Source organism: Nuphar pumila, chromosome 5 (assembly GCF_984573655.1).
Source record: "Nuphar pumila chromosome 5, dmNupPumi1.hap1.1, whole genome shotgun sequence".
In the NCBI taxonomy this organism is placed as follows: domain Eukaryota; kingdom Viridiplantae; phylum Streptophyta; class Magnoliopsida; order Nymphaeales; family Nymphaeaceae; genus Nuphar; species Nuphar pumila.
The window spans coordinates 107689464-107716972 of NC_143253.1; the positions used below are offsets into that span (position 1 = coordinate 107689464).

General features: G+C 38.8%; 2 protein-coding genes across 2 annotated transcripts; one reads left to right on the forward strand and one right to left on the reverse strand.

Annotated features, from left to right (window-relative positions):
* Positions 1 to 519: 519 nt before the first annotated feature.
* LOC149838048 (subtilisin-like protease SBT4.14) lies at positions 520 to 8142 on the forward strand. The gene is made up of 11 exons (XM_090008177.1): positions 520 to 600; positions 759 to 841; positions 1301 to 1398; positions 2989 to 3132; positions 3284 to 3389; positions 3517 to 4030; positions 4268 to 4359; positions 4822 to 5046; positions 5618 to 5726; positions 6863 to 7076; positions 7598 to 8142. Exons 1-11 carry the CDS (start codon positions 520 to 522, stop codon positions 8140 to 8142), a joined length of 2211 nt encoding a protein of 736 aa, XP_089864303.1.
* Positions 8143 to 22493: 14351 nt separating this feature from the next.
* Positions 22494 to 25716, reverse strand: LOC149838049 (uncharacterized). The gene is made up of 3 exons (XM_090008178.1): positions 25506 to 25716; positions 23995 to 24230; positions 22494 to 23033 (listed from the first exon to the last, which is right to left on the reverse strand). The coding sequence occupies exons 1-3, from the start codon at positions 25714 to 25716 to the stop codon at positions 22494 to 22496; spliced, it is 987 nt and encodes a 328-aa protein (XP_089864304.1).
* Positions 25717 to 27509: the final 1793 nt, after the last annotated feature.

Below are 27509 nucleotides of genomic sequence, written 5' to 3' on the forward strand. Positions count from 1 at the left end.
TTCAATACCAGTTATTGTGAATATGATTGTATTTTGTTGGGAGTTCACGTAAATTTGGTCATCTGACCCCAAACTGAATGATGGCATCCAAAACAAACTTAAGCAAATTTGTCAGACTGAATCCGATTACGTTTGTTTGGATTCCATAGTGAATGTAACATCCAGATAACAGTTTTGATTTGGATATGTAAAACTGTTTTACATCCAAATCTGAATTCAATTAACATCTGAATCTGATTACTTGTGAAGGCCTAATGAATCCCAATAATGAGCTATATCCGATCATCTAGGGTCAGTTATACCTACATTTGATCCGGACTAGTCTTGTTTTGCCATTCTTCATCATTGAAGGACATCTTTAGGATTCTCTAAAAGTATAAAATCTTTAACAAATCCAAGATTTAAGCCTCAAATAACTCAACTAAACACCTATCCAGTCACCTTATTAATACTCCTCAACTCACAGATCTCTTAAAACACTCTTTTCATTGCTCTTCATTGTAGACAGCACAAAGCAGAATGGGTATTCAAAGCATGCCTCTCTTGGTGTCTCTCTTGGCACTCATGGCCTCCCTCTGCAATTGCTCCATAGAAAGACGGGTCAGTAGATGAGAGAAGCTAGTTCTTTATATTTGAAGCTTAGTTTAATGCTAGTTTGCCTATTTAATCCTTTTGGCACATGAATGTTGAAGCAATGAAAAAAAGTTATTCGTATAACTCTTTGTTTGTGTATTCATAACTCTGATGATTATGGACAGACATACATCGTGTATATGGGAGACAAACCAAGCAGTTTTGAACCAAACATGCACCATGACATGCTTGCATCTGTGACTCGAAGGTCTCTCTCTCTCTCTCTCTGGTTCACTTGCACAAGTATGATCTTGAGTTCTATTCACCATTTGTATTTAAAAAATCTTTTTATTGCTATATAGCCCATAAGGGCTCAGCTTTCCTGCCTAGAGGCAACCATGGTTTGTCTCCTAACATGGGATGACCACTGTCCAAAACCTGTGTCCCTCGCCACAAGGTCTAAGCTGGGTGTACTCCCCGGTGGGTGGGGGGCCTTGTGGGTAAATCTGATTGGAAGGTTTTTACTTGGCCTAAAAAAAGGCTTATTTTTTCTGAAGGAGCATGTTAAGAAATTTTTGGAACTGATCAGTGTTGCATTTCAATAGTTTCAATTACTAAAATTTGCTTCTATTTTTGTCAATCTAAAAGTATTATGAATTTACTGAAAATTTGTCTCTTCTTGAGAATATGATGAGTAATTCGGTTTTGCTGTTTCTCCTCCTGGCAGCCATGAGATTGCAAGGGACTCCATGATTTACAGTTATAGGAGAAGCTTTAACGCATTTGCTGCAAGGCTCTTGCCGGAAGAAGCGAACATATTAGCTGGTCAGTGAGAAGAATCTTGATCATTATGCAACATTAATGGAAACAGAATCCCTTTCCTGTTTGACATTGTGTAATTGTTAGAAATCACTCTACCGGATCATCAAATGTCAATCAGATGATTCTTTTAGGGTTGCCAACAATACATGTTTAAGTCCAATATGAGGGTGATGCAAATCCAATTAAATGAGTTTGGTGAGGCCCTAACATATATCATTGCTTAATTAAATAGTTAGATTGTCTCGGGTTATCAAATGCAAATCGAACTACTATGACACCCGTGAGACAGGTGATTTCTACTGTTTGTGTATGTACATATACGTAAAAGGGTAAAACAGATTCGGTTCTACCTTTCTTTCAAAAAAAACGAATCGGTTATACCTGATCCTTAACAGATCTGGTATGATATTCTTTTTTGGGTTTTAGATCTGTAGATCTGATTAGATGTGATCATATATATGTTTTGGATTCAATCCATGTTTGGTAACGAAATTCCTGTTTCTGGTCATATGAACTGCTTATGATTTGGACCTGGGTCAGAACCCTATCCACTCCCACACTTACCAAGGGATTTATTTGAATATTCCAAAGCCAAGAATTAGAGGTGGTTGTACATGAAGAATGTATCACGGCATAACTAAGAATTAGAGCTGCAAGTGGATAAAATTTGGATCAGATATCCAGCCCACGAAAGTTTTTTGTGGCAGATATGGTCCATAAAAAATGCTCATTTTATAAGCTGTTCGGATTCTGGAGAAATAATGTGGGGTTTAGTTGTTTTTTGTAAAATAAATATGTTTGGTGCCAGATCTGACCCCACCCATTTCATCTACTTTACATGAAAATCTCTTGTTTTTTTGTTTTTTTGAAAAGATACTTCACATGAAAATCAATATACTTGACCTGTTTCCTGAGAATCCAACATTAGAGGGGGTCAGGTCAACCCATAGTTAGCAAAAGTTCATTTAAAACATGTTCCTCGAAATAAAATTTTCAAAAAATGAAAAAAAAAATCAATATAAACTCTGACATCAAAAAAAGTGTAAAAAATTGTTTTTTGAAAAGCATTTAGAACACGAAAATGTATACTTAAACAAAATATTTTTTCAAAAAGAAATTAATTATGGATCTAATTAAATCATGTGTTGGGTTTAAATCATAATGGCTATTGAATTTGAATCGCATAGTTCCTACACCTTAATTTTTCATAGAAAATTCTTATATATATGTTGATAATTTGAGCTTGTTTTATAAAATTAAAATTAAATTACACTCGTTTATTTTGTTTGCTGATTTTTTTGTAATTTGTTTTTTTATGTTGTTTTCTTTTTTTCAGATGTCTTTTTTAATGTGAAACCTTTCAAATAACGTATTCAGTATTTAACCATTTTTCGCCGTTTTACATATTGCTAACCATGGGTCAACCTTGGCATGACAAAATATCTTATCATCTTTAGTTGAGAGAGAGAGAGAGAGAGAGGCCTGTAGTTGAGAGAAATGAAAGGCATTCTGTATTCTTATCATCTTTAGTTGAGAGAGAGATGCCTGTAGTTGGTAATTAACTACGTCGTATTGCCACTTGATAATGTGCAGAAACTGAAGGTGTGGTATCAGTGTTTCCTAATTCCTACCGTAAGCTCCACACCACAAGATCGTGGGATTTCACTGGCTTCCCTCAGAACGTCAATAGAAACTTCAAGCTTGAAAGAGATGTCATCATAGGAATGCTTGATACAGGTGAGCTCTAAAAAGTGGATCAATGTGCAAAAGCTTAATACATGTTTTTGTGGCCAACCTTCATAATTTATCAAGGAATGCAATGTTGAGGTTCAGTACTACAACACTTTCTCCCTTAATGAATAAATTCGTTTTGTTACTTAAAACATAGGTATCACCCCACATTCAATGAGCTTCAGAGATGATGGTCTTGGACCTCCCCCTGCTAAATGGAAGGGCAAATGTGAAAGTTCCGTAAATTTTACTGGATGCAACAAGTAAAACCTCTCTCTCTCTCTCTCTGCTGCAAATAGATCTGTTTTGCATACGTGTGCACATGCACACACACAGTGCGTAGCGTATAGTTAGTTAAACGTGAGTAAGCTGACATCAATTAATTGACAGAAAGATCATCGGAGCTGCCTACTATAAGCTGGAAGGCGATCCTTTTCCACCTGAAATACCATCTACTATCGATGTTGCAGGACATGGCACACACACGGCATCGACTGCAGCTGGGATGCCAGTCCGTGGTGCAAGCCTTTATGGGCTTGGTATAGGCACTGCCCGTGGTGCAGTCCCAGGAGCTCGCCTTGCAGTCTACAAAATATGCTGGGTCACCAGCGGCTGTGCCGACATTGACATACTTGCAGCCTTCGATGATGCCATTTCTGATGGTGTCGATGTGATCTCGCTCTCTGTAGGCGGTGCAGTCACGGAGTATTTCTCTGACCCGATAGCGATTGGATCGTTTCATGCCATGAAGAAAGGAATTATCACAGTGGCTTCGGCCGGCAATGACGGCCCGAATTTGATGACAGTGGAGAACGTGGCTCCATGGATCTTCACTGTGGCAGCAAGCTCCATTGATCGGCAATTCAGAACCAAAATAGCACTGGGCAATGGAGTGGCGCTAACAGTATGTTTTAAACTTCATTCATCTTTCTCTGATTGTTTTTATTTGGGGTGGGGTGTGGGTTGGGGTAGGGACACTGGTAAATTTGCAAATCATAATTTATGAGGGACATGTTGATCAATTTGGAGAAACATGAAGGATGTGTATGCATTACTTCGCTTACCACTGATATCCATATGAGTTTCATCATTTATTTTGTTTTAGATATATTGTGTTAACATGGTTTTCTTCAAATGGCAGGGCATATCAATAAATACTTTTTCACCAAAGAAGAAATATTACCCACTGATAAGTGGCGCCCAGGCAGGAAACAGTTCGGATTCAAGTGGGATGTAAGAAGAAACAAATATTTCATGTCTCCCACCTATGGTTTCCACTTAATACCTCTATAACGATTGTTAGCAATATTTTGAAAATATCTTGTTATCTCGATATTTTAAAAATCAGATTCATTCATGGGAAATGATATTTTCAAAATATTCATATTCTGCAGATCTTTTTTTTGTGGTTTTAAATCAGAAAAAAATATTATATTTGCATTTTCTTTTATAGTTTGATATATTTTTATATTTTTAAATGGCTTACATATGGTCATATTTTCACAAAAAAACAGTTTTTTTTTTTAATTTATCACAGGATTTTAGTCACAAAGTTTTTTTTTCCCATGTTGCATTTTTTGAAAATTAGAGATAATATTAGGTGTTCATGAACGAATAGATTTTTGTTTTCAAAGTAGAAAATTAGAGATATATTAGGCTTATGATGACAATTCCTTGCCCGACTTTATTGTGCAGTTATTGTGAATCTGGGACGCTAGACGTCAAAAAGGTGAAGAACAAGGTCATTTATTGCATTCCACAATTTTCAATACCTGATTCTACCATTAGAGACTATGGAGGGGCTGGAGTCATCATGCAGAATGACTATGAATTGGACACAGCCTTCGCTTTTGTTCTACCAGCAGCTATGATCGACTCCAACACATCACTCAAACTCTCTCAATACATCAATTCCACTAGGTAAACCAACAAAGTTGGTATAATAAACAATATGATGTCAGTATAATTATTCAGCTAAAGGTTTGATGAACCTGCTAGCACTTTGGAGTTTTCTAAACCCAGAAGTGCATCCTTTGGGCATTGGAACAATGAATAGCCTCTTAATTTTTGTTTATAGCTTTTGTGTATTGCATTTTAGTTTATACCCATGCATGGTTTTTTTTTCTCCTCTCTCTTTCCACTATGAATTTGGAAGGCATCTACATTAATGGTCGGCAGACTCACAAGGCAGAGTCATAGCCTAAAGAAGCGTGTACCTCCTCTTCCCAACGAATCTTTTTAAGAGGAAAGTTCCTCTTCCAAACATATGAATTCAGTAACTCTGAGCATCAAAATAAGCAAATTACCTTAGATAGACTAACTTAAGACTGTGAAACCATGAAAGATTTGGCAAGCTTAAGACCATTCAGGGACATACAATTGGTGCATTGTGTCGGTGCATGCTGTGTGATTTTCTTGTGCACTACTAAATTGTGCAGAGCGTCTTTGAACGGTATTGATATATATTTTCTTATTCTTCTGTTTTTTGTAGGTCGCCTCAAGCAGTTATATACAAGTCACATACTATTAATGTGAGTGCTCCGCAAGTGGCGTCTTTCTCTTCACGTGGCCCAAATGCACTCTCAAGAAGAATCCTCAAGGTAAGAGCATAAGAGATTATAGTATACTGATGCAAGAAAATAAATTTACTTGATTAATATGTTTTTAACAGCATTCATGTATCCTTCTAATAACAAGAGCACAGATTTCTAAATGTAGTCAATATGGTCATGCGCCTGCTGTATGATATAACCAAGGTTGCTCTGAGAATCACCACAAGTTCAAGTGAATGCTTGTAGTTCAAATGCTCCAACATGGTCAAATTGCCATTTTTGTTTTCTTTTATCTAGTTGCTCAAGCTTGAATCTAAGTAATTCTATGCATGCATAATCAGCAATTCTTTGAGTTTGTGAAAAAATAGCTAGATCTGTAAAAAGCAATGATACATGCTTCTCAGTGTGGTAGAGTACCCAATTACCCAATTGGAGGGGAAGCAGATCAGGTCATGCTGAACATGAGCGTTTTTTCTCATGCCGACACCGTGGCCATCCGATTTGCATTTTAAAAAGCTCAAAAGTCAACAAAACCACGTGGCATTCATCTAAAATGCAAACAAACGGCCACGATGTCAGCATGAGCAAAGACGCTCGTGTTCAGCATGACCTGATCTGCTTCCAATTGGAGGCTTGGTTTTTAAATGCAACGATTGCGTCCATGAATCATCTTCTTTTTATTTAACACTCATGAGGGAAATAATTTATATTGAGAGTAGATCACATTTTGAAGTTTGCTTTTTGCAATGAAAATAATGGACCTCAAGTTTGCCTCTTTCATTTTAATGAAGACATAATCTCCCCTGCATCTCAATGGTACTCGTGAAAGAGATACTCCATGATTTCTTAATATTCATACTAATGATAGGACGTTCATAACCAGGATACCTTTTTATGTTTCTATTAGTAATATAAAATTTTGAAATTCAGTTTTTTGGTGTGGATGAAACTAAAAGAGACATCAAGAATTCCAGGAAATTGTAATTTTTTTTTTGTTTCAGAAGATGCATAAGTGAACGACAGTTCATTTTATTCCAGTTTCTTTCTTGGATCTCATTGGTAATCATATATTTTATTCTTTACATGTTTCATGCATTAATTACAAAACTTGCCCTAGTTACAACATGAGGCAGTTGACACAGTCTTCGATCCTTTTTGTCTACTGATCATGCCCTTAATTACAGCCTGATATCACAGCCCCTGGACTAGATATACTGGCTGCATTCACAAAGTTGTCTTCAGTGACTGGGATGGATGATGATAATCGGATTGTCAACTTTAACATACTGTCCGGAACTTCTATGTCATGCCCCCACGTGAGCGGTGCCGCTGCATACGTCAAGTCATTCCATCCTGATTGGTCACCTGCTGCAATCAAGTCTGCCCTTATGACTACAGGTATACTTGGGCTACACAATAATGCTCGTAGGCATATTAGTGGACATATTTTTGAAGTCATTTTTTATCAACAAATTGTATTTTGTTCTTTTGCATGTGCATTCTGATTCTAGAGGGTGGCGGGTGCAATTAGAAGTTCATAATTATTTATTTTTTCCAAGTTACTGTCATGCATTTGAAGTCCAGCAAATTATTGAAAGAGCAAATAATTACATATTAGTGTTAAGAAAAATCTACAATGTTCTACTCTGTAATGTAAAAAGACTCAATTCTCAACACAGTAGGTTCTTATAACTGGTCGTGGCTGCCATCATCATAATCATCAAACCATGTATTTTATATCTCCTGCAGATTGTATCTGCTTAATCTAAAACCCGTAGATGTGCTTATCAGTACTTTAGATTGAAATTGTCAGCTACAACATATCTGATAGATCATTAGACTACTGTAGGCAAAGGAATAAAGAGATTCAAGCTATCTCAAGTAAATCACTAATCATTTTTTTTTGCTCACATTTCCAGCAAAGGTGATGAACCCAAAGATACATTTGGATGCTGAATTCTCCTATGGTGCGGGTCATTTTAATCCAAGTCACGCAATTTACCCCGGACTAATCTATGACATAGACCAATATGCTTACGTACAGTTCCTTTGTAAAGAAGGATTAAATGGCAGCAGTTTGGCGATCCTGACAAATGGTATATACAGAAACTGCTCAGCGGTAACTCCAGGACACGGCTACGATGCTCTCAACTACCCGACGATGCAGGTCTTTGCTAAAAGACGATCCAACCCGATCCATGCCACGTTCCGTCGCACTGTGACCAATGTAGGTCCGGAGACATCAGTCTACAAAGCAATAGTCAATACCCCAAGTGGGCTAAACATCACTGTCACACCACAAGTTCTCTCCTTTAGCCCTCTCATTAAACGTCATGACTTCAAGGTTGAGGTTAACGGTGAGCCTCTTGGCACCAGGACCATGGCATCAGCTTCGCTTGTTTGGGATGATTCAAGGCACAGGGTGAGAAGTCCCATCGTTATATACCAGTATGTGCAGCAGTGACTTGCAAGTATCAGCCCCACTGGATCTCCAGCAACATGTAGTCAATCTACCACCAAGAATTGAACTCACAATTGAATAAGGTGCATTCATGTTTTTAGTGATTACTAGCCACAAACATTCTTTTGGACATAGTGACCTCTGAAGAGACCACTTTCATTGTTGGGTTTGGAATTATTGGTTAGATCATTCTGAAACTTGGGGGTGATGCAGTCGTAGATCCAGAGCTGGATCCAACTCCAGCAAAAGGCAAAAAAGAAATCTGATGAATCTAATGAGAGGGGATCGAGTGGGATCCGTAGTTGCATGTTAGGCTTGAATTCTTTAGTTTGGATATTTGGATCATATTCAAATCCGATGTAAGGTAGGGTTTCTATTTTCCTATAAATAATTGTTATGGGGTTACTATGAAGGACAATTGATAGTTGAAGTTGATTTGAGAATATTAAATTGAGTTATTCTTGTTTTTTCAAATATTTCTCAGTTTTTCATGATTTTATTTGGATTTTGTGCATAGGAGTAGGGTAACATAGTTTTATCATAAATTGAATCCTCTCAGTTTACATCAGTTGGTATCAGAGCAAGATCTTGATCTTGTTATGACATCAAACGGTGATCAAAAGAAAAATATTCAAGAAATCATGATTGAGGATGAAGAGATCATGAAATGAGAGAGGGAAGGAGGAGAAAGAAAAAATAGAGATTATAACATGGTTTAGCTATTGACAGCCTACATCCACAAAGAAGAAAGCAAACTTAACTTATATTTTTTGAGATGCACAATAGAATCATATTTATAGAGGAAGGTTCCCTCATATAAGGAAGGTCCAAATAGAGGCAAATCAGGGGTCGAAAGTAGAAGGCAACGAGATTGAAGGGGAAGGAGATGAGGATGAGGCTAGCTGCCAACCGTGTCATTATCTGGTGATGATGATGATAAGGTTGGCACCAGATCGTTGGGGATCCTTATCTTCAATGGATCCCAATCTTCAACACTCCTCTTTAAGTTAGAGCGAAGATGCTGATCAAGCCCAATTGGTCAAGAATCTCCTGGAACTGATCTCTGAGAATATCTTTGGTAAAGATGTTTGCTAATTGATTGGAGATTTTGGTATATGGGGTGTAGATCTCCTTTGACTGAACCTTTTCTCTTACATAGAGGCAATCAATTTATATGTATTTTGTCCGCTCATGAAACACAGTCCGCTGCTATATGAATGGTTTCTTGACTATCATAAAATATTTTTATGGGTGTAGTAACTTGTAATCCCATTTTCATAAGTAAAGTTTTGGTTCAAACAAGTTCACAAGCGGTGGATGTCATTGCTCAGTATTTAGTCTCAACGCTGGATCGGGATATGATATTTTGTTTTTTGCTTCTCCAAGACACGAGATTCCCCCCTACTAATATAAAAGCCAATAGTCAACTTTCGAACTAGGGTACTTCAAATGCAATCTAAGTTAAGAGTATCCCATAATTTCAGTGTGACCATTCCTTTTCATCCAGATTCCTTGCCCTAGAAATCTTTTGATGTATCTGAGAATTTTGTCTACAACTTTCAAATGATGTTTATCTGGTACATGCATAAACTGACTCACAATGCTCACAACATATGCGATATAAGGCCTAGTTACAATGACGTATACAGTTTTTCTATGAGTTGTTGGTATCTTTCGATGTCTTTAAGAGGCTCCTCCTTAGTGGGATTGATCTTACAATTGGCTTCAATCGAGGTGTCGTTGGGTTTGGCTCCTAGCTTTTCAGTCTCTTTTAAGATATCCATAGTGTATTTTCTCTAGGACAAAAATATCCCTTTTTGTGCATGAGTGACTTATATCCCAAGAAAGTATCTTAACTTTTGAGGTTCTTGATGTCAAAAGCCTTATGCAAGTATTCTTTGAGCTTAGATATTTCCTGGTTGTTTTTTTTCGTGATACCAAGGCCATCTATGTATACAAGCACCATTGAAGTGTACACGTCAGTTCTTTTTAGGAATAGAGATGTATCTACATTTGACTTCTTAAATCTCAGCTCAAGGAGAGCTGAACTCAACTTGGCATACCATACCCTAGGAGATTGTTTTAGGCCAAAGATGACTTTCCTCAATCTAGCTGCTATAGCTGGGTTGTCTTCTTCTGGATGGCCTGGGGGTAATTGCATGTACACCTTCTCTTCTAAGTCACATTGGAGAAGGCATTTTTAATGTCTATTTATGACATACTCCAGTTATAGTTGCATGCAATGGAAAGTAGTACTCTTAAAGTATTCATCTTGGCAATAGAAGCAAAGGTTTCTTAGTAGTCTATTCTCTATGTTTGGGTAAATTCTTTAGCTACCAATCATGCCTTGTATCTTTCTATGGTGCCATCACTTTTGTACTTTATTTTGTAGGTCCATCAGCACTCAACCACCTTGTTTCTCTTCGGGAGAGAAACAATATCCCATGTATGGTTTTTGTGGAGAGCATCAAGCTCATTTTTCATGGTTTTTCTCCATTCAAGGAGGGTATAGGCTTCATGAAATTTAGAAGGTTCTTGGTTGGTGGATATACTGCTAAGAAATGAGAAAAAGCTCCTTCGTAGGTGCTCATATCTTAGTTGATCTTTGATGGATAGTCGATAGCATTATAAGCAACAAAGTCTTGGAGCCTCTAAGGTGGGTGACTGATTCTCTCAGACTGTCTTGCTAGCATCATGTTGGGTTCTATATTTTTAGGAATCATGCTTTCAATTTGTTCAACTCTATCAACCGGTAAAACTCCATCAACATTATCATGGGTCTCTTGAAGATTTATAGAGGGGGTAATGCAAAAGTTATCTAGATTGCTTAGATTAGAGAGGACTGTATGGTTCTTGCTCTCCCCTTGCTTATCATGGTCAAACCTTGAAAAAATAAGGAGTTTGCTCTTCAAAGCTGACATCACGAGATATATATATATAATTTTTTTCTTTTATTATCGTAACACTTGCAACCTTTTTGTTGGAAGAGTATCCAAGGAATATGCATTTGTTGGCTTGATGATTAAGTTTATTACACCTTTAAAGGGGGCTTATGACATAGACAATGCACCCAAAAGTACATAGGTGGTTGAGGACCACCTTTCTCTCTTTGCCAATTTTCATGGGGTAGTGATTGCTCAGTTTGGGATTGGGAAGCCTATTTATGAGGTAGCAAGATGTAGCAATGGCATCATTCCAAAAACATTTTGGTGCATTATTTTGAAACGTAAGTGCTCTAGTGACTTCTAGGAGATGATTTTTTCTCTCAGCGAGCCCATTCTGTTGAGGGGTACCAACGTAGGTAGTTTGGTGATCTATATCCTTATTATGAAGAAAGTCACTAAAAGGTTTGTTTATATATTCAGTTCCATTGCCAATCCTGATGCACTTGATCATAGCCTCATTTTTGGTGTCAATAACTTTTAGAAAATCTTTGAAATGGGAGAAAACTTCATCCTTGGAACTCATAAAATAGACCCAGGTCATCCGCAAGAAGACATCAATGAAGGTTACATAATATTTGTAGCCGTTGTAGAAATCAACTGGGGCAGATCCCCAGACATCATAATGAACAAGCTCAAACATTTTTTAGGTAATTCTATGAGAATGCAGGAAAGGCGCTTGAGTAAGTTTGGCATAATGTCAAACATCACAAGTAGAACAATCAAAGTCAATGTCTGACATGAGAGATTTTCCATATCTTGTTGTTCTCTTTTACCTGCGATGCAATAAGAGCTTTACTTCCAAATTTGATAAGATATAATCCTTTGTTGGCCCTTCCTTCACTAATCGTCTTCCCCATTTCTGGGTCCTGAAAGATCATGTTAGTGGGGATGAAAATAACATTGCAGTTATGGCTTAAGATTATTTTTTGGACCAATAGGAGATTTGAGGCAAGCTTGGGCATATAAAGAGTATTGCATGCATTGTTTTTGTCAAAAAAATATGTCTCTCCTATTCCCTCTATTGGGACTAAGGATTTGTTGACAATGGTTATGGGTCCTTTGAGACTTGGAGGTTTGATGTTCATCATTTTGCACTTGTGTCCAGTTATGTGATCAGTAGCCCCAAAGTCTATAATGCATATGGTTTGACCAGACAAAGTAACAAGATTACTTGCATTACCTAGGTTGGCCAAGGAACTTGATGATTGTGTGGACAAAGTTCCTTCCTTAGTGAGATCCCAAAGGAGTTAAGACAATTTTTTCAAGGTTAAGGGAGTCTTCATGCAGTTTTGGTGGGCAACTTCCATGGTGGTCCCATCTTTCCCTTTGTCTAATTGGTTGGCTACCGGTTTACCATGCAGTTTCTAAAACTGATCTTTTGTGTGACTATCCTTCTTATAATAGAAGCGGGTGATTTTCTTCTATCACCTAAGGGCTTTTCGGGGTTTCAAGATAATTTTGATTCCTCAGCAATGAAGGTTGTTTTTTAGTAGTCTTGATGTTCTCAATTTTAGTATGATTCATGACTTTGCATCTAGATTCTTCTCTCGTAATAATGGAATAAATGGCATTCAGAGAGGGTAGTTTTGAGTGATCAAAATCTGGCTTCTGATATTTTTGTAGTCAAGTCCAAGACCTGCCAACATTTGGAATATCTTTTCTTGCTCCTTTTGTTTTGTAATTTCTATGGGATTGATAGTCATGGGAGTGTATGAGTTTAATTCATCCTACATCCCATAAAGTATTCCTAGATACTCGCTAAAGGGGTGATCCATCTTTTTAAGATCCCAGATTTCTAATAAAGCTTGATACGTGCAAAGTAATATTATATTGCTCATTGGCCGCATTCCATATGGCCTCTGCAATCTAAAAAAAGAGAAAGTTTTTGGCAATACGTCGCTCCATAAAGTTGAGTAACCACAACATAACCAACTGGTTATTTGACTCCCATTTTTTGTAGGTGGGGTGGATGAGTTTAGGGGCAGGTTTCTTCTCGGTAGCATATCCAAGTTTGCCTCTGCTACTCAAGTATCACTTTGCAGCCTTAGACCAAGACATGTAATTGGGTCATGATATTGAGGTCGAGGTTAGATTGATCATGAATCATCACCCTGGTCAATTCAGATCTAGATGAAGAGGGTTCATAACCATCGGCCATAGGGACCACTAGAGATGAAAGAGAAGATAACTGACCTTGAGATGGCAAGTTTGACGGCAACAGTGACACGGGTAGGTGTCGATATAGTGAAAGTGAAGACCAATCCAGACAGTAAGCAGAGTGGAGGGACACAACTACCTCATTTTCAACAGAGAGCGAGTGCAAAGTGATTGGAGCAGAAAGTGGTCCACGATAGGACAGGGTGACTGTAGAGCATGAGGAACCAAGAGACGCTTGAGAAGAACGACGAGGCTACATTCGATGACGCTAGAGTGAGGGAATGACCGACCAAGTCCTAATCGATCTGCAGGCCATGATATATGGGACAAGTGTAGGCTGAGACCAACTTTCGAGGTTCAAGGTTCAAGACTGTGCTCTCATATAAAAGCGTGCACCATTATGTGCATGATAGTAGGGCATGAAGGGTTTCCACCACCACCTTCAGGGGTGACTGCATTGGTGGTGAGGACAAAGAGATCGAAGAACTATAAGTAGGGCAATAGGGTCTAGCAGGGTCCGTCGATGTTGACAGGGTCTAGCAGCAGGTTGCAGTGTGTTAAAGTAGGTCCGAGTGACTCACTCTGATACCATGATGAAGAGATCATGAAATGAGAGAGAGAAGGAGGAGAAAGAAAAAATATAGAATATAACATGGCTTAGCCATTGACGGCCTACATCCATGAAGAAGAAAGCAAACTTATATTTTTTAAGATGCATAATGCAACCATATTTATAGAGGGAGGTTCCCTCGTATAAAGAAGGTCCAAAGAGAGGCTAATGAGTGGTTGAAGGTGGAAGGCGGTGAGATTGAACGGAAAGGAGATAAGGTTGAGGCTAGCTGCCAGCCTTGTTGTTATCCAGTGATGATGATGATGATGAGGCTAGCACCAGATCGTCAAGGATTCATATCTTTAGTGGATCCCATTCTTCAATAGTTCGTTGATGGATCTTCCCACTGAAGTGATTGATCTAAAGGTTGATATCCAAAGAATGAAGACCAATAAGTTACTAGGTATATCACGGGTCTTCATCCTGATATTTATGTTGATATGATTTGCTTTGTATTTTCAAACTTTGTTTATGCCATGTCCATTGAGGAGAAGCTCAAATCAAGGTGTGATTTACAAGCATCATCCTTGTAGCCTAAGGATGCTTTATCAACTCGAGGAGCAAGTTCAAACCAACATGACTCTAAGTCCACCAATCAGATGGACTCCAAGCCTGGCCACAACAATAGGTCTCGTACACAGGCATTTAATGGTGAACCAAGGTGTTTTTGTTGTAACAGAGTTGAAAATGTAGGAGCCCAATGCCCGATAGTCTGCAAGCAGGTTCAACTGGCTAGGCATGAGGAGCATGAAGAGACAGATCCAGATGCTGCAGATGAGGGTCAAGAATCGGAGTATGATAGTCACACCATTATTTATGATGCCATGACTCTTGTATATGGATCCATATCTAGTTTTGTGGATGGTACTACCTGTAATTCGTCAGAGACGAATCCTTTCCAACCTAGGGAAGATGATGTAGTTGTGGATCAAGAGCTAAATCCAGCTCAAGCGAAAGGCAAGAAGAAAAAAAAGAACAGCGAGTGATTAGATCTAATGAATACAGTGAGAGGGGATCCAATGGGATTCATAATTGCATATTAGGCTTGAATTCTCTAGTTTGGATATTTGGATCATATTCAAGACCCGATGTAGGGTATGATTTCTATTTTTCTATAAATAATTGTTATAGGGTTTATGTGAGGGACAATTGAGAGTTGAAGTTGATTTGAGAATATTAAATCGCGTTATTTCTTGTTTTTCTAGTTTCATATTTTTTCTTGCTTTTTTTTGGATTTCGTGCATAGCAGTAGGGTAATGTAGTTTTATTGTAAATCGATCCCTCTCGGTTTACATCAAGGGGTCTTCTTTTTTTTAGAATATTGATTTCTTTTAGGGAATTATTGGCTAATATCATTGAGAAACTTGGGGAGTCTATATTTCCAATATATTATTGATTTTTTCTGTTACATAGGTAACAAGGATAGGCTGGATGAGTTATTTGTTGCTTCTTCTGTTATGATGAACATTTTTTTATAATTAATGTTAGTTTGATTCTTTTGAAGTTTGGCAGAATATAGTTTAGTGGCATAATCTAATGGACTGATGGATTGCATTATCAACGTAAGTTTGACATATACCCTAAGATTACAATGGCAATGTAAAATGGCATGCCCAGGAGCAAAACTATAAACAAGAAAAGGGGACAATAAACATGAACAGGGCAATCATATGAAAAAACATAAACATTTAGATCTTACAAATATGAATATCTAAGGAGCAAAAAGTTACCTTCAGCTCGAGTACTTGCAGATTTGCCATATGAGAGAAATATTCCAACTTTCTGAGACTCCCTTCGGCTAGGCCTTGACAAACAATCTCTGATCTGCCAAAAGATCTCTGGAACACACCAGATTTAACTATGTTCTTCCTGATTCACGCATCCAATCACCATAAACCAAAGATCTGCTTGCAAAATGGCCCTTGCGTTATCAATTTGCAAAAAGGTTCATGCCTTATGTGTTTTTACAAATTAGTCTTTGCCTTTTTGTTAACTCATGTAGGCTTAGGGATGTCAACGGGTTGGATGTAACTTGATATCCGGCCTGAATCCAAATCTGATTAGTCAGATTAGGTAGCCAAATCCTGATCCCATTAACACTTTGGTATTAATTTTTTATTGAAATCCAAATATGAATCCAATTCAAACCCAATTTTGACTAAGATCTAAATCTGATTTAGTTTAAATATCAGGATTTAGAGTAGTTGGATCCGGATTCAGTTTTGTCTTTATTTGTTTGACTCTGAATCCTATTACGTCAGATCCGATTAGGTTGGATTCGAAAATGCCTAGATGTGACCTGTTGACATCTCTACTAAGGCTAATCTTGGAAGCTTTTTGTAAAGTTCGGCATGCATTTTATTTAATGGGTTGTCATGCTACTTTTTGAACATTCTTTTGTAATAACATCTTTATGAATATGGTCTATATTGGCATATATTATTTTGTTATTTATTTATTTTTACAAATTTCTATTTTTTTGTATTTTTTAATAAAATCAATTTTTAATTGTTCTAATTCAAAAATGTTTCTATTCGATTTGATTCGATTCTTTGGTTTTTTTAAGAAACCGATTCACCCAGTGAACCAATTTTAACATGGGAAAACGAGTTTCTCTTTCCTAATGGAACTAAACTATGTTTGACCGCACGCAACGTGCCCATAACAAACCTGAACAAGAAGTAGTGCACTTGACTGGGGATTAGGGATGGCAGTGGATGCGGGGGGGGGAAATGAGGCCCTGCCCCACCCCACTTGGCCCTGTTTGGAATGGGGATGGAGGATATAAAACGGGGATGAAGGTTAAAATCTAAACCGTGCAGGGATGGAGGCGGGGATGAACTTATGCTTTTCCCTGCCCCACTCCGTCCCCGTCCCAATCTCCGCCTTGCCCCCCCATCCTCTCTCCAATCCTTCTTTAGGGATGGCAATGGACCGAGGGGAAACGGGGCTCCTCCCCGCCTCGCCTCGTTTGGACCGGGGATGGAGGACATGAAACGGGGATGGAGGTTAAAATCCAAACCCGTGCAAGGATGAAGGTGGGGATGGAGTTCTGGATTTTGAGATGAGGCGAGGGTAGAGATCTTGTCCCCCATGGCCGCCCCGGTCCACTGCCATCTGTACTGAGGATGTCAGTTTTCATAAATTACCACCCTCTCAAACGAGAGGGTGGTGTATGTTCCCCCCCCCGATGATTCACTGAATCCAACGTCTGTGTTCGGGGCTTTGAATGAGCACCACGTATACAAGCACATGGGGCTCGTATTCCCGTGTATGTTGACATAACTTTGCATCGGACTCTGGTGTTGTTGCAAAGACTTAAGTACCCTTTCTTGTTATTCTTCTCATAAAGTGATGGTTTGAGAAAATGACAAAAATGCCCTTCATTCAAAAAAGAAAAAACAAACAGTTCAAAAAAAGGACAAACATGTCCTCCATCCAGAAAGTCGAGGATGATGTTGACTCTTTAAAGTCTTCTTCTTCTTTCTTTGTAAAACACTGTAAAACCCTCTCTCTCTCTAGAGAAGAAATTAAGGGAGGATTCTTGAAAATACTTAAGTGCCCCAAAGATGATTATTTAAGACCCAGTCTTTGCACTGCAGGATTATCCGAGAAAGAAATCTCCCCTCGAGGACGCCATGAACATCAACCCTCTCACTCTCTCTCTCCCTTCTCTTTCTGCTTCTGTGCACATCCAGCAGAAGATCCTACATTGCTCCATCAAGCACCGACTGACCTGCACATTGACTGTTGTGGAACCTGATTCAGAGTTTTTACCCTTACAGGAGAAGGGTTTGGGGGCTCCTCCCAGCGTGGGTAGCATCATTCAACTAAATGAGTTGTAGATCCTGATTCAGAGTTTTTACCCTTATAAGAGAGGGGTAAAACCTCATCTCACTCTCTCTCCCTTCTCTCTCTACTTATGTGCACATCCAACAAATGATCCTACATTTCTCTATCAAACACCGACTGACCTGCACACTGACTGTAGCATCGTTCAACTTGATGAGTTGTGGAGCTTGATTTAGAGTTTTTACCCTTACAGGAGGGGGGTTTGGGGGCTCCTTCCAGCGTGGGTAGCATCATTCAACTTGAAGTGTTATAGAGTCTGATTCAAAGTTTTTACTCATTCATGTTTTAAGGCATTTAGATCTTATGTTTGAACATCCACGCATGTGCAGTTTGCTTTCATCATGTTCAGTTGCTTTCTAGATTATACTTTGAATTCTGGTGCATTTTAGATCTATCGATTTGTATGTAACCAGAGATTATTTTAATCTGAATTTTTTACTGCAACTTCATGCATATGTCTTCATGCTCTCCACCAAAAATCAGATCATTCCGAGTTTTTTTGACCCACTTTAAAAATCGAGATTCAGAACCTGTTATTTTGCACCGTCAGGATTTTAGCAGAATCAGGACCAACTTGCGGGAGTGATTTCTCCCTAACCAGAGATGATTTTTCTGATCCGTAAAAAGGGTTGTTTTTTAAATTGAATCTAGTTTGTTCATACCAAATTTCAGCGATTTCTATGGTGTTTTAATACCAGTTTTGGGTCAAAAACCATAACCCTGTTACCCTGTGTCATTTTAACGACTAAATTTTGATTCATTTTGTTCGAATTTTATTTCCCTAATGGGAGATCATTTTTCAATTCTGTAAAACGGGTTCTTTTTTTTTATGTGTCTAACTTATCTCTGTAAATTTTCAAAAATTTTCATGGTCAATTATTATTTTATTTTGATTAAATACCAGAACCTTGTATTCAGATTTTATAAATGTTCTGATTTTGGCCCTTATATCATGACCGTTGTAGCACTTCTTCAACAAATCGCTATTTGATTAGCAATATTCTTCACCAAATCGTTGTTATGATTTTTTGGGGTCTCTAATGAGTCTCTACTATGATTTGTAGTATTTTTGGGTCTTCAATGAGCCTCACAATGATTTATAGTGTTGTCCGGTTTTTTAACTATGATTTATAGTGTTTTGGGGTCTCCAACGAGCCCCACAGCGATTTGTAGTGTTTTTTGGTCTTTTAACTATGATTTATTGTGTTTTCGGGTCTCTAACGAGACCCACAGCGATTTATAGTGTTGCTAGACCTCGCTATAGCGATTTACAGTGTTTTTCGCTAAACACTACAGCGATTTGTGATACAAATCGTTATCCAAATTAGGACCAACTTGTCAGGGCCATATCTCCCTAACCAGAGATCAGATTTCAAATCCGTAAAAAATGGTATATTTGTTATGAAGTCTAGTTTATTCTTGTAAATTTTCAGCGATTTCTATGGTCATTTGATACCCAATTTGGATCTAAAACCAGACCCCTATCAGTCTGCCTTATTTGAGTGACATAGGTTTTTATTTCATTTTGTAAAAGTCATATCTCCCCAACGGAAGATCATTTTTCAAATCCGTAAAAAGGGTTTTCTTTTTCTATGTGTCTAGTTTATATCTAGAAAGTTTTATAACTTTCTATGCTCATTTGATATTTTAAACCTGTTAAAAATCGAGACATGTTATTATTCCCTTTTAACTGAGTGGATGAAAGTCAATTATAACTTGTTGGAGACATGTCACAGTTTTTAACAGGTTTGAAATATCAAATAAGCATAGATAGTTATAAAACTTTCCAGATATAAACTAGACACATAAAGGAAGAAAACTCTTTTTACGGATTTGGAAAATGATCTTTTGTTGGGGAGATATGACTCTTACAAAATGAAATAAAAACCTATGTCACTCAAATAAGGCAGACTGATAGGGGTCTGGTTTTATTTCCAAATGAGGTATCAAATGACCATAAAAATCGCTGAAAATTCACAGAAATAAACTAGACTTCATAACGAAGACACAACTTTTTACGGATTTGAAATTCAATCTCTGGTTAGGGAGATATGGCCCTGACAAGTTGGTCCTAATTCGGATAGCGATTTGTATCACAAATCGCTGTAGTGTTTAGCGAGAAACACTACAAATCGCTATAGCGAGGTCTAGCAACACTATAAATCGTTGTGGGTCTCGTTAGAGACCCGAAAACACAATAAATCATAGTTAAAAGACCGAAAACACTACAAATCGCTGTGGGGCTCGTTGGAGACCCCAAGGCACTATAAATCATAATTAAAAGACCAGACAACACTATAAATCATTGTGAGGCTCGTTGAAGATCCAAAAATACTACAAATCATAGTAGGGACTCATTAGAGACCCAAAAAAATTATAACAACGATTTGCTGAAGAATATTTTTAATCAAGTAGCGATTTGTTGAAGAAGTTTTACAAGAGTCATGATATGGGGGTCAAAATCAGAACATTTATAAAATCTGGATACAAGGTTCTGGTATTTAATCAAAATAAAATAATAATTGACCATGAAAAATTCTGAAAATTTACAGGAATAAACTAGACACATAAACGAAGAGAACCCATTTTACAGAATTGAAAAATGATCTCCCATTAGGGAAATAAAATTCGAACAAAATGGATCAAAATTTGAGTCGTTAAAATGACACAGGGTGACAAGGTTATGGTTTTTGACCCAAAACTGGTATGAAAACACCATAGAAATCACTGAAATTTGGTATAAACAAACTAGATTCAATTTAGAAAACAACTTTTTTTACGGATCGGAAAGATCATCTCTAGTTAGGGAGAAATCACTCCCGCAAGTTGGTCTTGATTTAGCTAAAATCCTGACGGTGCAAAATAACAGGTTCTGAATCTCGATTTTTAAAGTGGGTCAAACAAACTCAGAATGATCTGATTTTTGGTGAAGAGCATGAAGACATATGCATGAAGTTGCAGTAAAAAATTCAGATTAAAATAAGCTATGGTTACATACAAATCGATAGATGTAAAATGCACCAGAATTCAAAGTATAATCTAGAAAACAACTGAACATGGTGAAAGCAAACTGCACATGCGTGGATGTTCAAATATGAGATCTAAATGCCTTAAATTATGAATGGATAAAAACTTTGAATCAGACTCTACAACTCTTCAAGTTGAATGATGCTACCCACGCTGGAAGGAGCCCCCAAACCCCCCTCCTGTAAGGGCAAAAACTCTAAATCAAGCTCCACAACTCATCAAGTTGAACGATGCTACAGTCAGTGTGCAGGTCAGTCGGTGTTTGATAGAGAAATGTAGGATCATTTGTTGGATGTGCACAGAAGTAAAGAGAGAAGGGAGAGAGAGTGAAATGGTTGATGTTCATGGCCTTCTCCAGGGGGAACTCTTTGCCTCCCTTGATTTCTTCTCTAGAGAGAGAGAGGGTTTTACAGTGTTTTACGGAGAAGAAAGAAGAAGAAGATGACGATGAAAAATTCAAACAGACATTTTTGATGCTACCCACGTTGGGAGGAGCCCCCAAACCCCTCTCCTATAAGGATAAAAACTCTGAATCAGGATCTACAACTCATTTAGTTGAATGATGCTACCCACGCTGGGATGAACCCCCAAACCCTCCTCCTGTAAGGGTAAAAACTCTGAATCAGGCTCCACAACAGTCAATGTGCAGGTCAGTCGGTGCTTGATAGAGCAATGTAAGATCTTCTGTTGGATGTGCATAAAAGCAGAAATAGAAGGGAGAGAGAGAGTGAGAGGGTTGATGTTCATGGACTCCTCCAGGAGAGATTTCTTTCTCAGATAATCCTACAATGCAGAGACTGAGTTTTAAATAATCATCTTCGGGGCACTTAAGTCTTTACAACCACTCCTTTTCAAGAATCATCATTTTTTTTTTGCACCAATGGAGGAGAGGGTACTTAAGTCTTTGCAATCACATCAAACTCTAATGCTAATTAATGCTGACAAACATGGGGATACGAGACACACATGCTTACATACGTGGTGCTCTTTGGGACCCCGAGCATGAGATGTAGCTAACTGCCCTGTTCGGGGGGGGACATATAACCTGCTTTGCTCTCAAACCAAGATATCATGCAATCTCACAAACTAGGCTGATTCATGTAGGACCCAAGTCCCCAACTCGACCTAAAGTATGTTCATCCAATCGTATTCGGATAATGTTAGAACCTGTGTGGTGAGTTCGATACCCACGGCCCACGGGGTATAGTTGTATAACTGGCAGGGGTCTACGGTCTACCTAGTGGGCAGAACCGGTGCAATCACATTACACACTTTGAATGTGCCGCTGCACTTGACTGCCCCCATCTCCCGTTACAGCCAGTCAGCTGTGTGGCCCAACCGAAGATGGATGGCAGATCTGGTGCAACGGCACACTAAATTGTGCAATGTGATTGCAACTGATCTGCCGTCCTCTACCTAACCCTAGCAGCGTAGCTTGTTTATCAGAAAAAAAGGTCATAAACATGTATCCAACATTACAGCACCACACACACACACACACACACACACACACACACATATATATATATATATATATATATATATATATATATATATATATATATATATATATATATATATATAAGAGAGTGAGAACGGTTTTATTATGGTAAATTGTATACATGAACACCAAATGAGCCTGTTTAGCGCAACTTAAACAACACAGAAAAAACTATCTTCTTTAACATGTTATTGTAGCCTGACGATGAGAGTCAGTGGTCTCTTGTTCTAGTCAGTAAAGTAAAGACCAACCATAAACTAGCCTATTTCTTGCAAACAATACCACTCCCACCCAAACCACTCCCACACTCCACAGTCTCTAGGCCAGCCACACCCTCTATGGTGCTTGACCCACTAGTGCCCTTGAACTGGGAAACCGCACAGTCAGTGGTGAAGAGTCCTGAGGACGAGAACTCCCTGTCTCCCCCCAATACAGGCATTGCCACTCCCATTTTCACTCTGCTCTTGTATGACTCTGCATATGTCTGTCCCAATATGCCACTGACTTTGCCACCTAGAGAGTAGAATTTGAAGCCCAAGTCAAGGTGAGCAAAACAGTCATCGTCTGTAATGCCATAGCCGTGAACCCTGGACTCCTCCTTGCCTATTGGAACAACTCTTGCCACAATTCTGAACTTTCCGGCTGCGTTCACCACAACTTCGTTGGTTTTGGTGGCACGACTGATGCTGAGCATTGGCGCTGCTTCGGTTTTCCATTGTGCTTCTTCTGAGGTGGGAAGGAACACCGGTTGGCCATCAAAGACAATTGTAAATTGATCAATTGAATCATCCCATTTTCCAACCTATTAGAATCAACAATAAGATTTAGATAATGAGGTTAACTGCTGGAAAAGTCAATGGCCACACAAATTATGACTCAAATTTGCAAAATATATAGTTGAGTTCCACTCATCCCTTATGTCATCCCCCCATCTTCATACCCCCTCTTAAATCTTATGAAGCAAGTTGTTTTAACTAAATCTGACCCGATAAATGAATTCAGCATCGTCGATTTAATAGGAATCACCTATTGGATTGCATTTTTTCAACAAAAATATGAATTTTTTAAGTCACCAAACTTTGTGTCAAGTGTTGACTTTTGAAGAATAAGAAAAAACCTTCCCACAAGTTGGATTTCTTCAATTTAAATGTTGAGTTCACTAAATAAATGATGTAGATCCCATCTGTGGAGTCCGATTTGATCAAAACAACTTGCATCAATTAAATCCCAAGAAGGGGTATGAAGATAAGAATGACATAGTGGATGAGTGGAACCAATCGGCAAAATTCAATTTTAATTCAAAGGATACGAACGTGTGGGTGTTTGTGTGAGTTTTATGTTATATATATATATATATATATAAGATAACTGAAATATGTTTACCAACCAAATATGTTTTAAAAAATTTTACGTTACACATTATCTAGATGCTTGGTGAAAGAGACTCTTGGATCATCCAATTATGATGTGTAAGAAGGATCTTTTAGGGGTTGAAAATCAATGGTTTAGATTGTTTATAAATATTTAAGCATAAAAAATCACAAAAATATATGAAAATCTCGATTCATACCAGCAAACATATTTGATTGGTAAACATATTTCCAGTTTTCTTATATATATATATATATATATATATATATATATATATATATATATATATATATATATATATATATAGAGAGAGAGAGAGAGAGAGAGAGAGAGAGAGAGAGAGAGAGAGAGAGAGATTTGTTATTATGTAGGTTGGGTGTAAATGGTTTCACCTTCTTGGCACCAATAAAGACTTTGTGGTCGTCAAAGCGGATCCCAATAGACTGAACCCATGTGAAATCACGCGGCATGCCTTCAACTCTCTTTCCAATGAAGTGTGAATTGATGTGGAGATTTGTATCAGAGACCAGGCAGAAATCTTTGTCCTTCTTGCCATGGAAGTAGAAGGTGATGCCATCCCCTCCGATGAAGCGAGGGTCCTCACACACTGAGCCAGGCTTGTCACAATCTGCCCAGACACAATAAACAGTTTCACTCTTGATTTACTCAACAACTAAATAATGATCAGCAACGCATGGATGGTATTCAGCCATATCATATAGATACGTATAGGGATGGCAGTGGGGCGGGGCGGGGCGGGGCGGGGCGGGGGACAAGGTTTCCACCCCCGCCCCGCCTCAAAATTTTATCCTCCACCCCCGCCCCGCCTCCGCGGCGGGGATGGATTTTATCCTCCACCCCCGCCTTCATCCCCGTTTCATGTCCTCCACCCCCGCCCCGTCCCCGTCCCCGTCCCCGCCCCGTCCCCGTCCCCGCCCCGCCCCCGCCCCGTCCCCGTCCCGACCCCGCCCCCGTCCCCGACCCCGCGGGATGAGCGTGCTCGTCACCGGCGCCGCTGGCTTTGTCGGCACCCACGTCTCGCTCGCCCTCCGGAAGCGCGGTGACGGTGTCGTCGGCCTCGACAACTTCAACGACTACTACGACCCCTCGCTCAAGAAGGCCCGCCGTCGAATCCTCGGCGACCACGGCGTCTTCGTCATCGCCGGCGACATCAACGACGCCCGGCTCCTGGCCAAGCTCTTCGACCTCGTCGCCTTCACCCACGTGATGCACCTCGCCGCCCAGGCCGGAGTCCGGTACGCTATCGAGAACCCGGCGTCCTACGTGCACAGTAACGTCGCCCGGCTCCAGGGTTAGGAAATTAGGGAAGGGAGTTAGGGTTAGTAAACAGTTCATCTGAGTTGGGGGCGGGGATGGGGCGGGGCCGGGACGGGGATGGGCCGGGGGCGGGGCGGGGATGGGCCGGGGGCGGGGCGGGGATGGGCCGGGGCGGGGATGGGGCGGGGCGGGGCGGGGCGGGGGAACGTGCCAGTCCATCCCCGCCTCCACCCCCGGACGGGGATGGATTTTAACCTTCATCCCCGCCTCCATCCCCGTTTCATACCCTTCATCCCCGGTCCAAACGGGGCGAGGCGGGGCGGGGCCCCGCTTTCCCCCGGTCCACTGCCATCCCTAGATACGTATATGAACCCAAATACTATACAGATTTGAGACACAAATACGTGATCTTTATGAAAAGTAAGACCTGATAAGGGCTCGTAGATTTTTTTAAATGCTTGTAATATATAAAAGTACTTTTTACAAATCTCCATCTCCGGTCCAAACGGGGTGAGGCAGGGCAGGGCAGGGCAGAGCCCCATTTTCCCAGGGTCCACTGCCATCCCTACATCTAGACGAAAGGGAAAGCATATATACTGCCACTAATGAAGTGTTCAACACTTACTGCAGTAGGGTCTGCAAGAAGCACAATCTATCTTGCAGTTGGTTGGGCACGCTGTAGGGCACTTCTGCAATATCCCGTAGCATAGTTTGAACTTCTTGAGCTTGCATACCACCTGCTTGGGAGGCTTAGGGGTGGCTGCAAAGGCCATCCGAGCTGCACAAATGAAGGCTAATAGAAGGAGGGGAACTCCAAAACACTTATGTGAAGCCATTGTCCTCAAACCCTTAGAATGGCTCCTTAAACTTGTATCAACTCTCATTCCTCTCCGTGTTTATATATTAGGAGATAGTGTTGTGTTGGACGTTTGAGATCACATGGGGGCATTGTTTGTATCACAAGACAGCTATCCCACTTTAATTGACTAGGCCAAATTAAGACTTCAAAAATTATTAAAATGATGCCCATAGTTTCTTGTTAACGTAGAGCTCACTCACGAGTCAGTGCACCAATGCCGTCCGCAGTCACAAATGTGAACGATATTTTGGAATTAACGTTCAAAGGCGCGCTGATGTTACGAAGAAAAATGCAATATTTCAAAATATCATCTATTTTATGAACACCATGCCTTTATTTTTTCTTTCAAAAAAATAAATAAATTTTATCATGATTTTGGTACGACAAAAACAAATTTTTATTTGTAGAGTTCCTTACATTATTTATATCTTTATATTATATTCACTACGGGTGATGTTTTATTTATAATAATATTTTTTCCAAGATTTTCCCAAATAACTAGATGTTTTGAAATATCACAAAAAAATCTCGCCAATATTTACTCGAGAGGACGAGATTTGACAGATGAAATGAGACTAGTTGACCTATTTTAATTAACTTTCAATGGTGTTTTTCGTATTTGAAATTGGTTCTTCATTGCGGCTAGCCTTTTTCCTTCTCTCGTCTTTTCAATTTCTTGAAATATACTTTTATGTCTACTTGTAAGAAGTGCAATATTAAATTGTAAACTTTCCATATGTTAAATTTTTTGAAATAATTGAATAATAAGGCAACCTGTCCACTAATTGTTGACCCCGAGAACAATAAAATTTCCGTTGATAAAGGAGTACTGGTGCATCTCATTTATGTACCAAGTTATTCATTAAATTGCAACCAGGTTTTTATTATTTTTATATAATCTTATTAGCCATTAAATTATCGATAAATTAATTATATATAAGATACATATCCTTGATATGCGATATGGATGGCAAACAGCGAGTTGTCATCATATTGACTTATGACTGTACTTCATAGTATCAAATATGTCGATATTTTGTTAAATATTTTAAGCTGGTTAACATACTGCAATATTTTGAAACTACCATAATACTTTTATTTAAATGAAAATATCACTCTTTATTGTGATGTTGATGTTTTTATCATTAATACTTAAAGAAAAGGTTTTTGCATTCTTTAAATAAAAATTTTTGGGTGCATTTTTCTTAATATAATTAATCTTGTGAATAATTTTCAGATAGAAATGCAAGAAACATAAAACAAAGAAATTCATTTTTTTCACAAGAAAATTACAGATGTTAAATTGCCTTTTCAAAACTTTTCAAATGAGTTGGCTACAATTAGCGGTCTATATTGAACAATCCAGAAATTTTAAATTCATTTTTTTTTCTTTGTTAGAGGTCAAGTTCAAAATCCTTGTTTCCTTTCATTAAAATGCCAATTTAGCAAATTGTAGGCCATACCATTGTAGACTCAGTGACATGACATTGTTGCAAATGACAAACTTTGAATGGCACTCTGCTTTCTATGGTTTCTATAAGAACATTCACTTTGTGAATAATCATCTTAATTTATTAAGTTCGGTTCTTCATAGGGATGTAAACCGGGCCGGGTTTAGGATTTACCAAGTCCGACTTAATCGTGTATGGCCTAATTGGGTTCGGTTTCATATGGAATTAGATTAAACCAAACCTGGAACTGACTAGCTTAAAACCTGACATTTACACTTAATGATGTGGGGTTTTAATCAGGTTTTGGGTTTTATTGGGA

Excerpts from the sequence above, each read along its gene's own strand:
- LOC149838048 (XM_090008177.1), top strand. The coding sequence starts at position 520 with ATGGGTATTCAAAGCATGCCTCTCTTGGTGTCTCTCTTGGCACTCATG. Across the intron at positions 3,133-3,283 it reads CATAGGAATGCTTGATACAG|GTATCACCCCACATTCAATG; the intron begins GTGAGCTCTAAA and ends CTTAAAACATAG. Across the intron at positions 4,360-4,821 it reads AGTTCGGATTCAAGTGGGAT|TTATTGTGAATCTGGGACGC; the intron begins GTAAGAAGAAAC and ends TTTATTGTGCAG.
- LOC149838049 (XM_090008178.1), bottom strand. The coding sequence starts at position 25,716 with ATGGCTTCACATAAGTGTTTTGGAGTTCCCCTCCTTCTATTAGCCTTC. Across the intron at positions 24,231-25,505 it reads TTCTTGCAGACCCTACTGCA|ATTGTGACAAGCCTGGCTCA; the intron begins GTAAGTGTTGAA and ends GTGTCTGGGCAG. Across the intron at positions 23,034-23,994 it reads TCTTTATTGGTGCCAAGAAG|GTTGGAAAATGGGATGATTC; the intron begins GTGAAACCATTT and ends TGATTCTAATAG.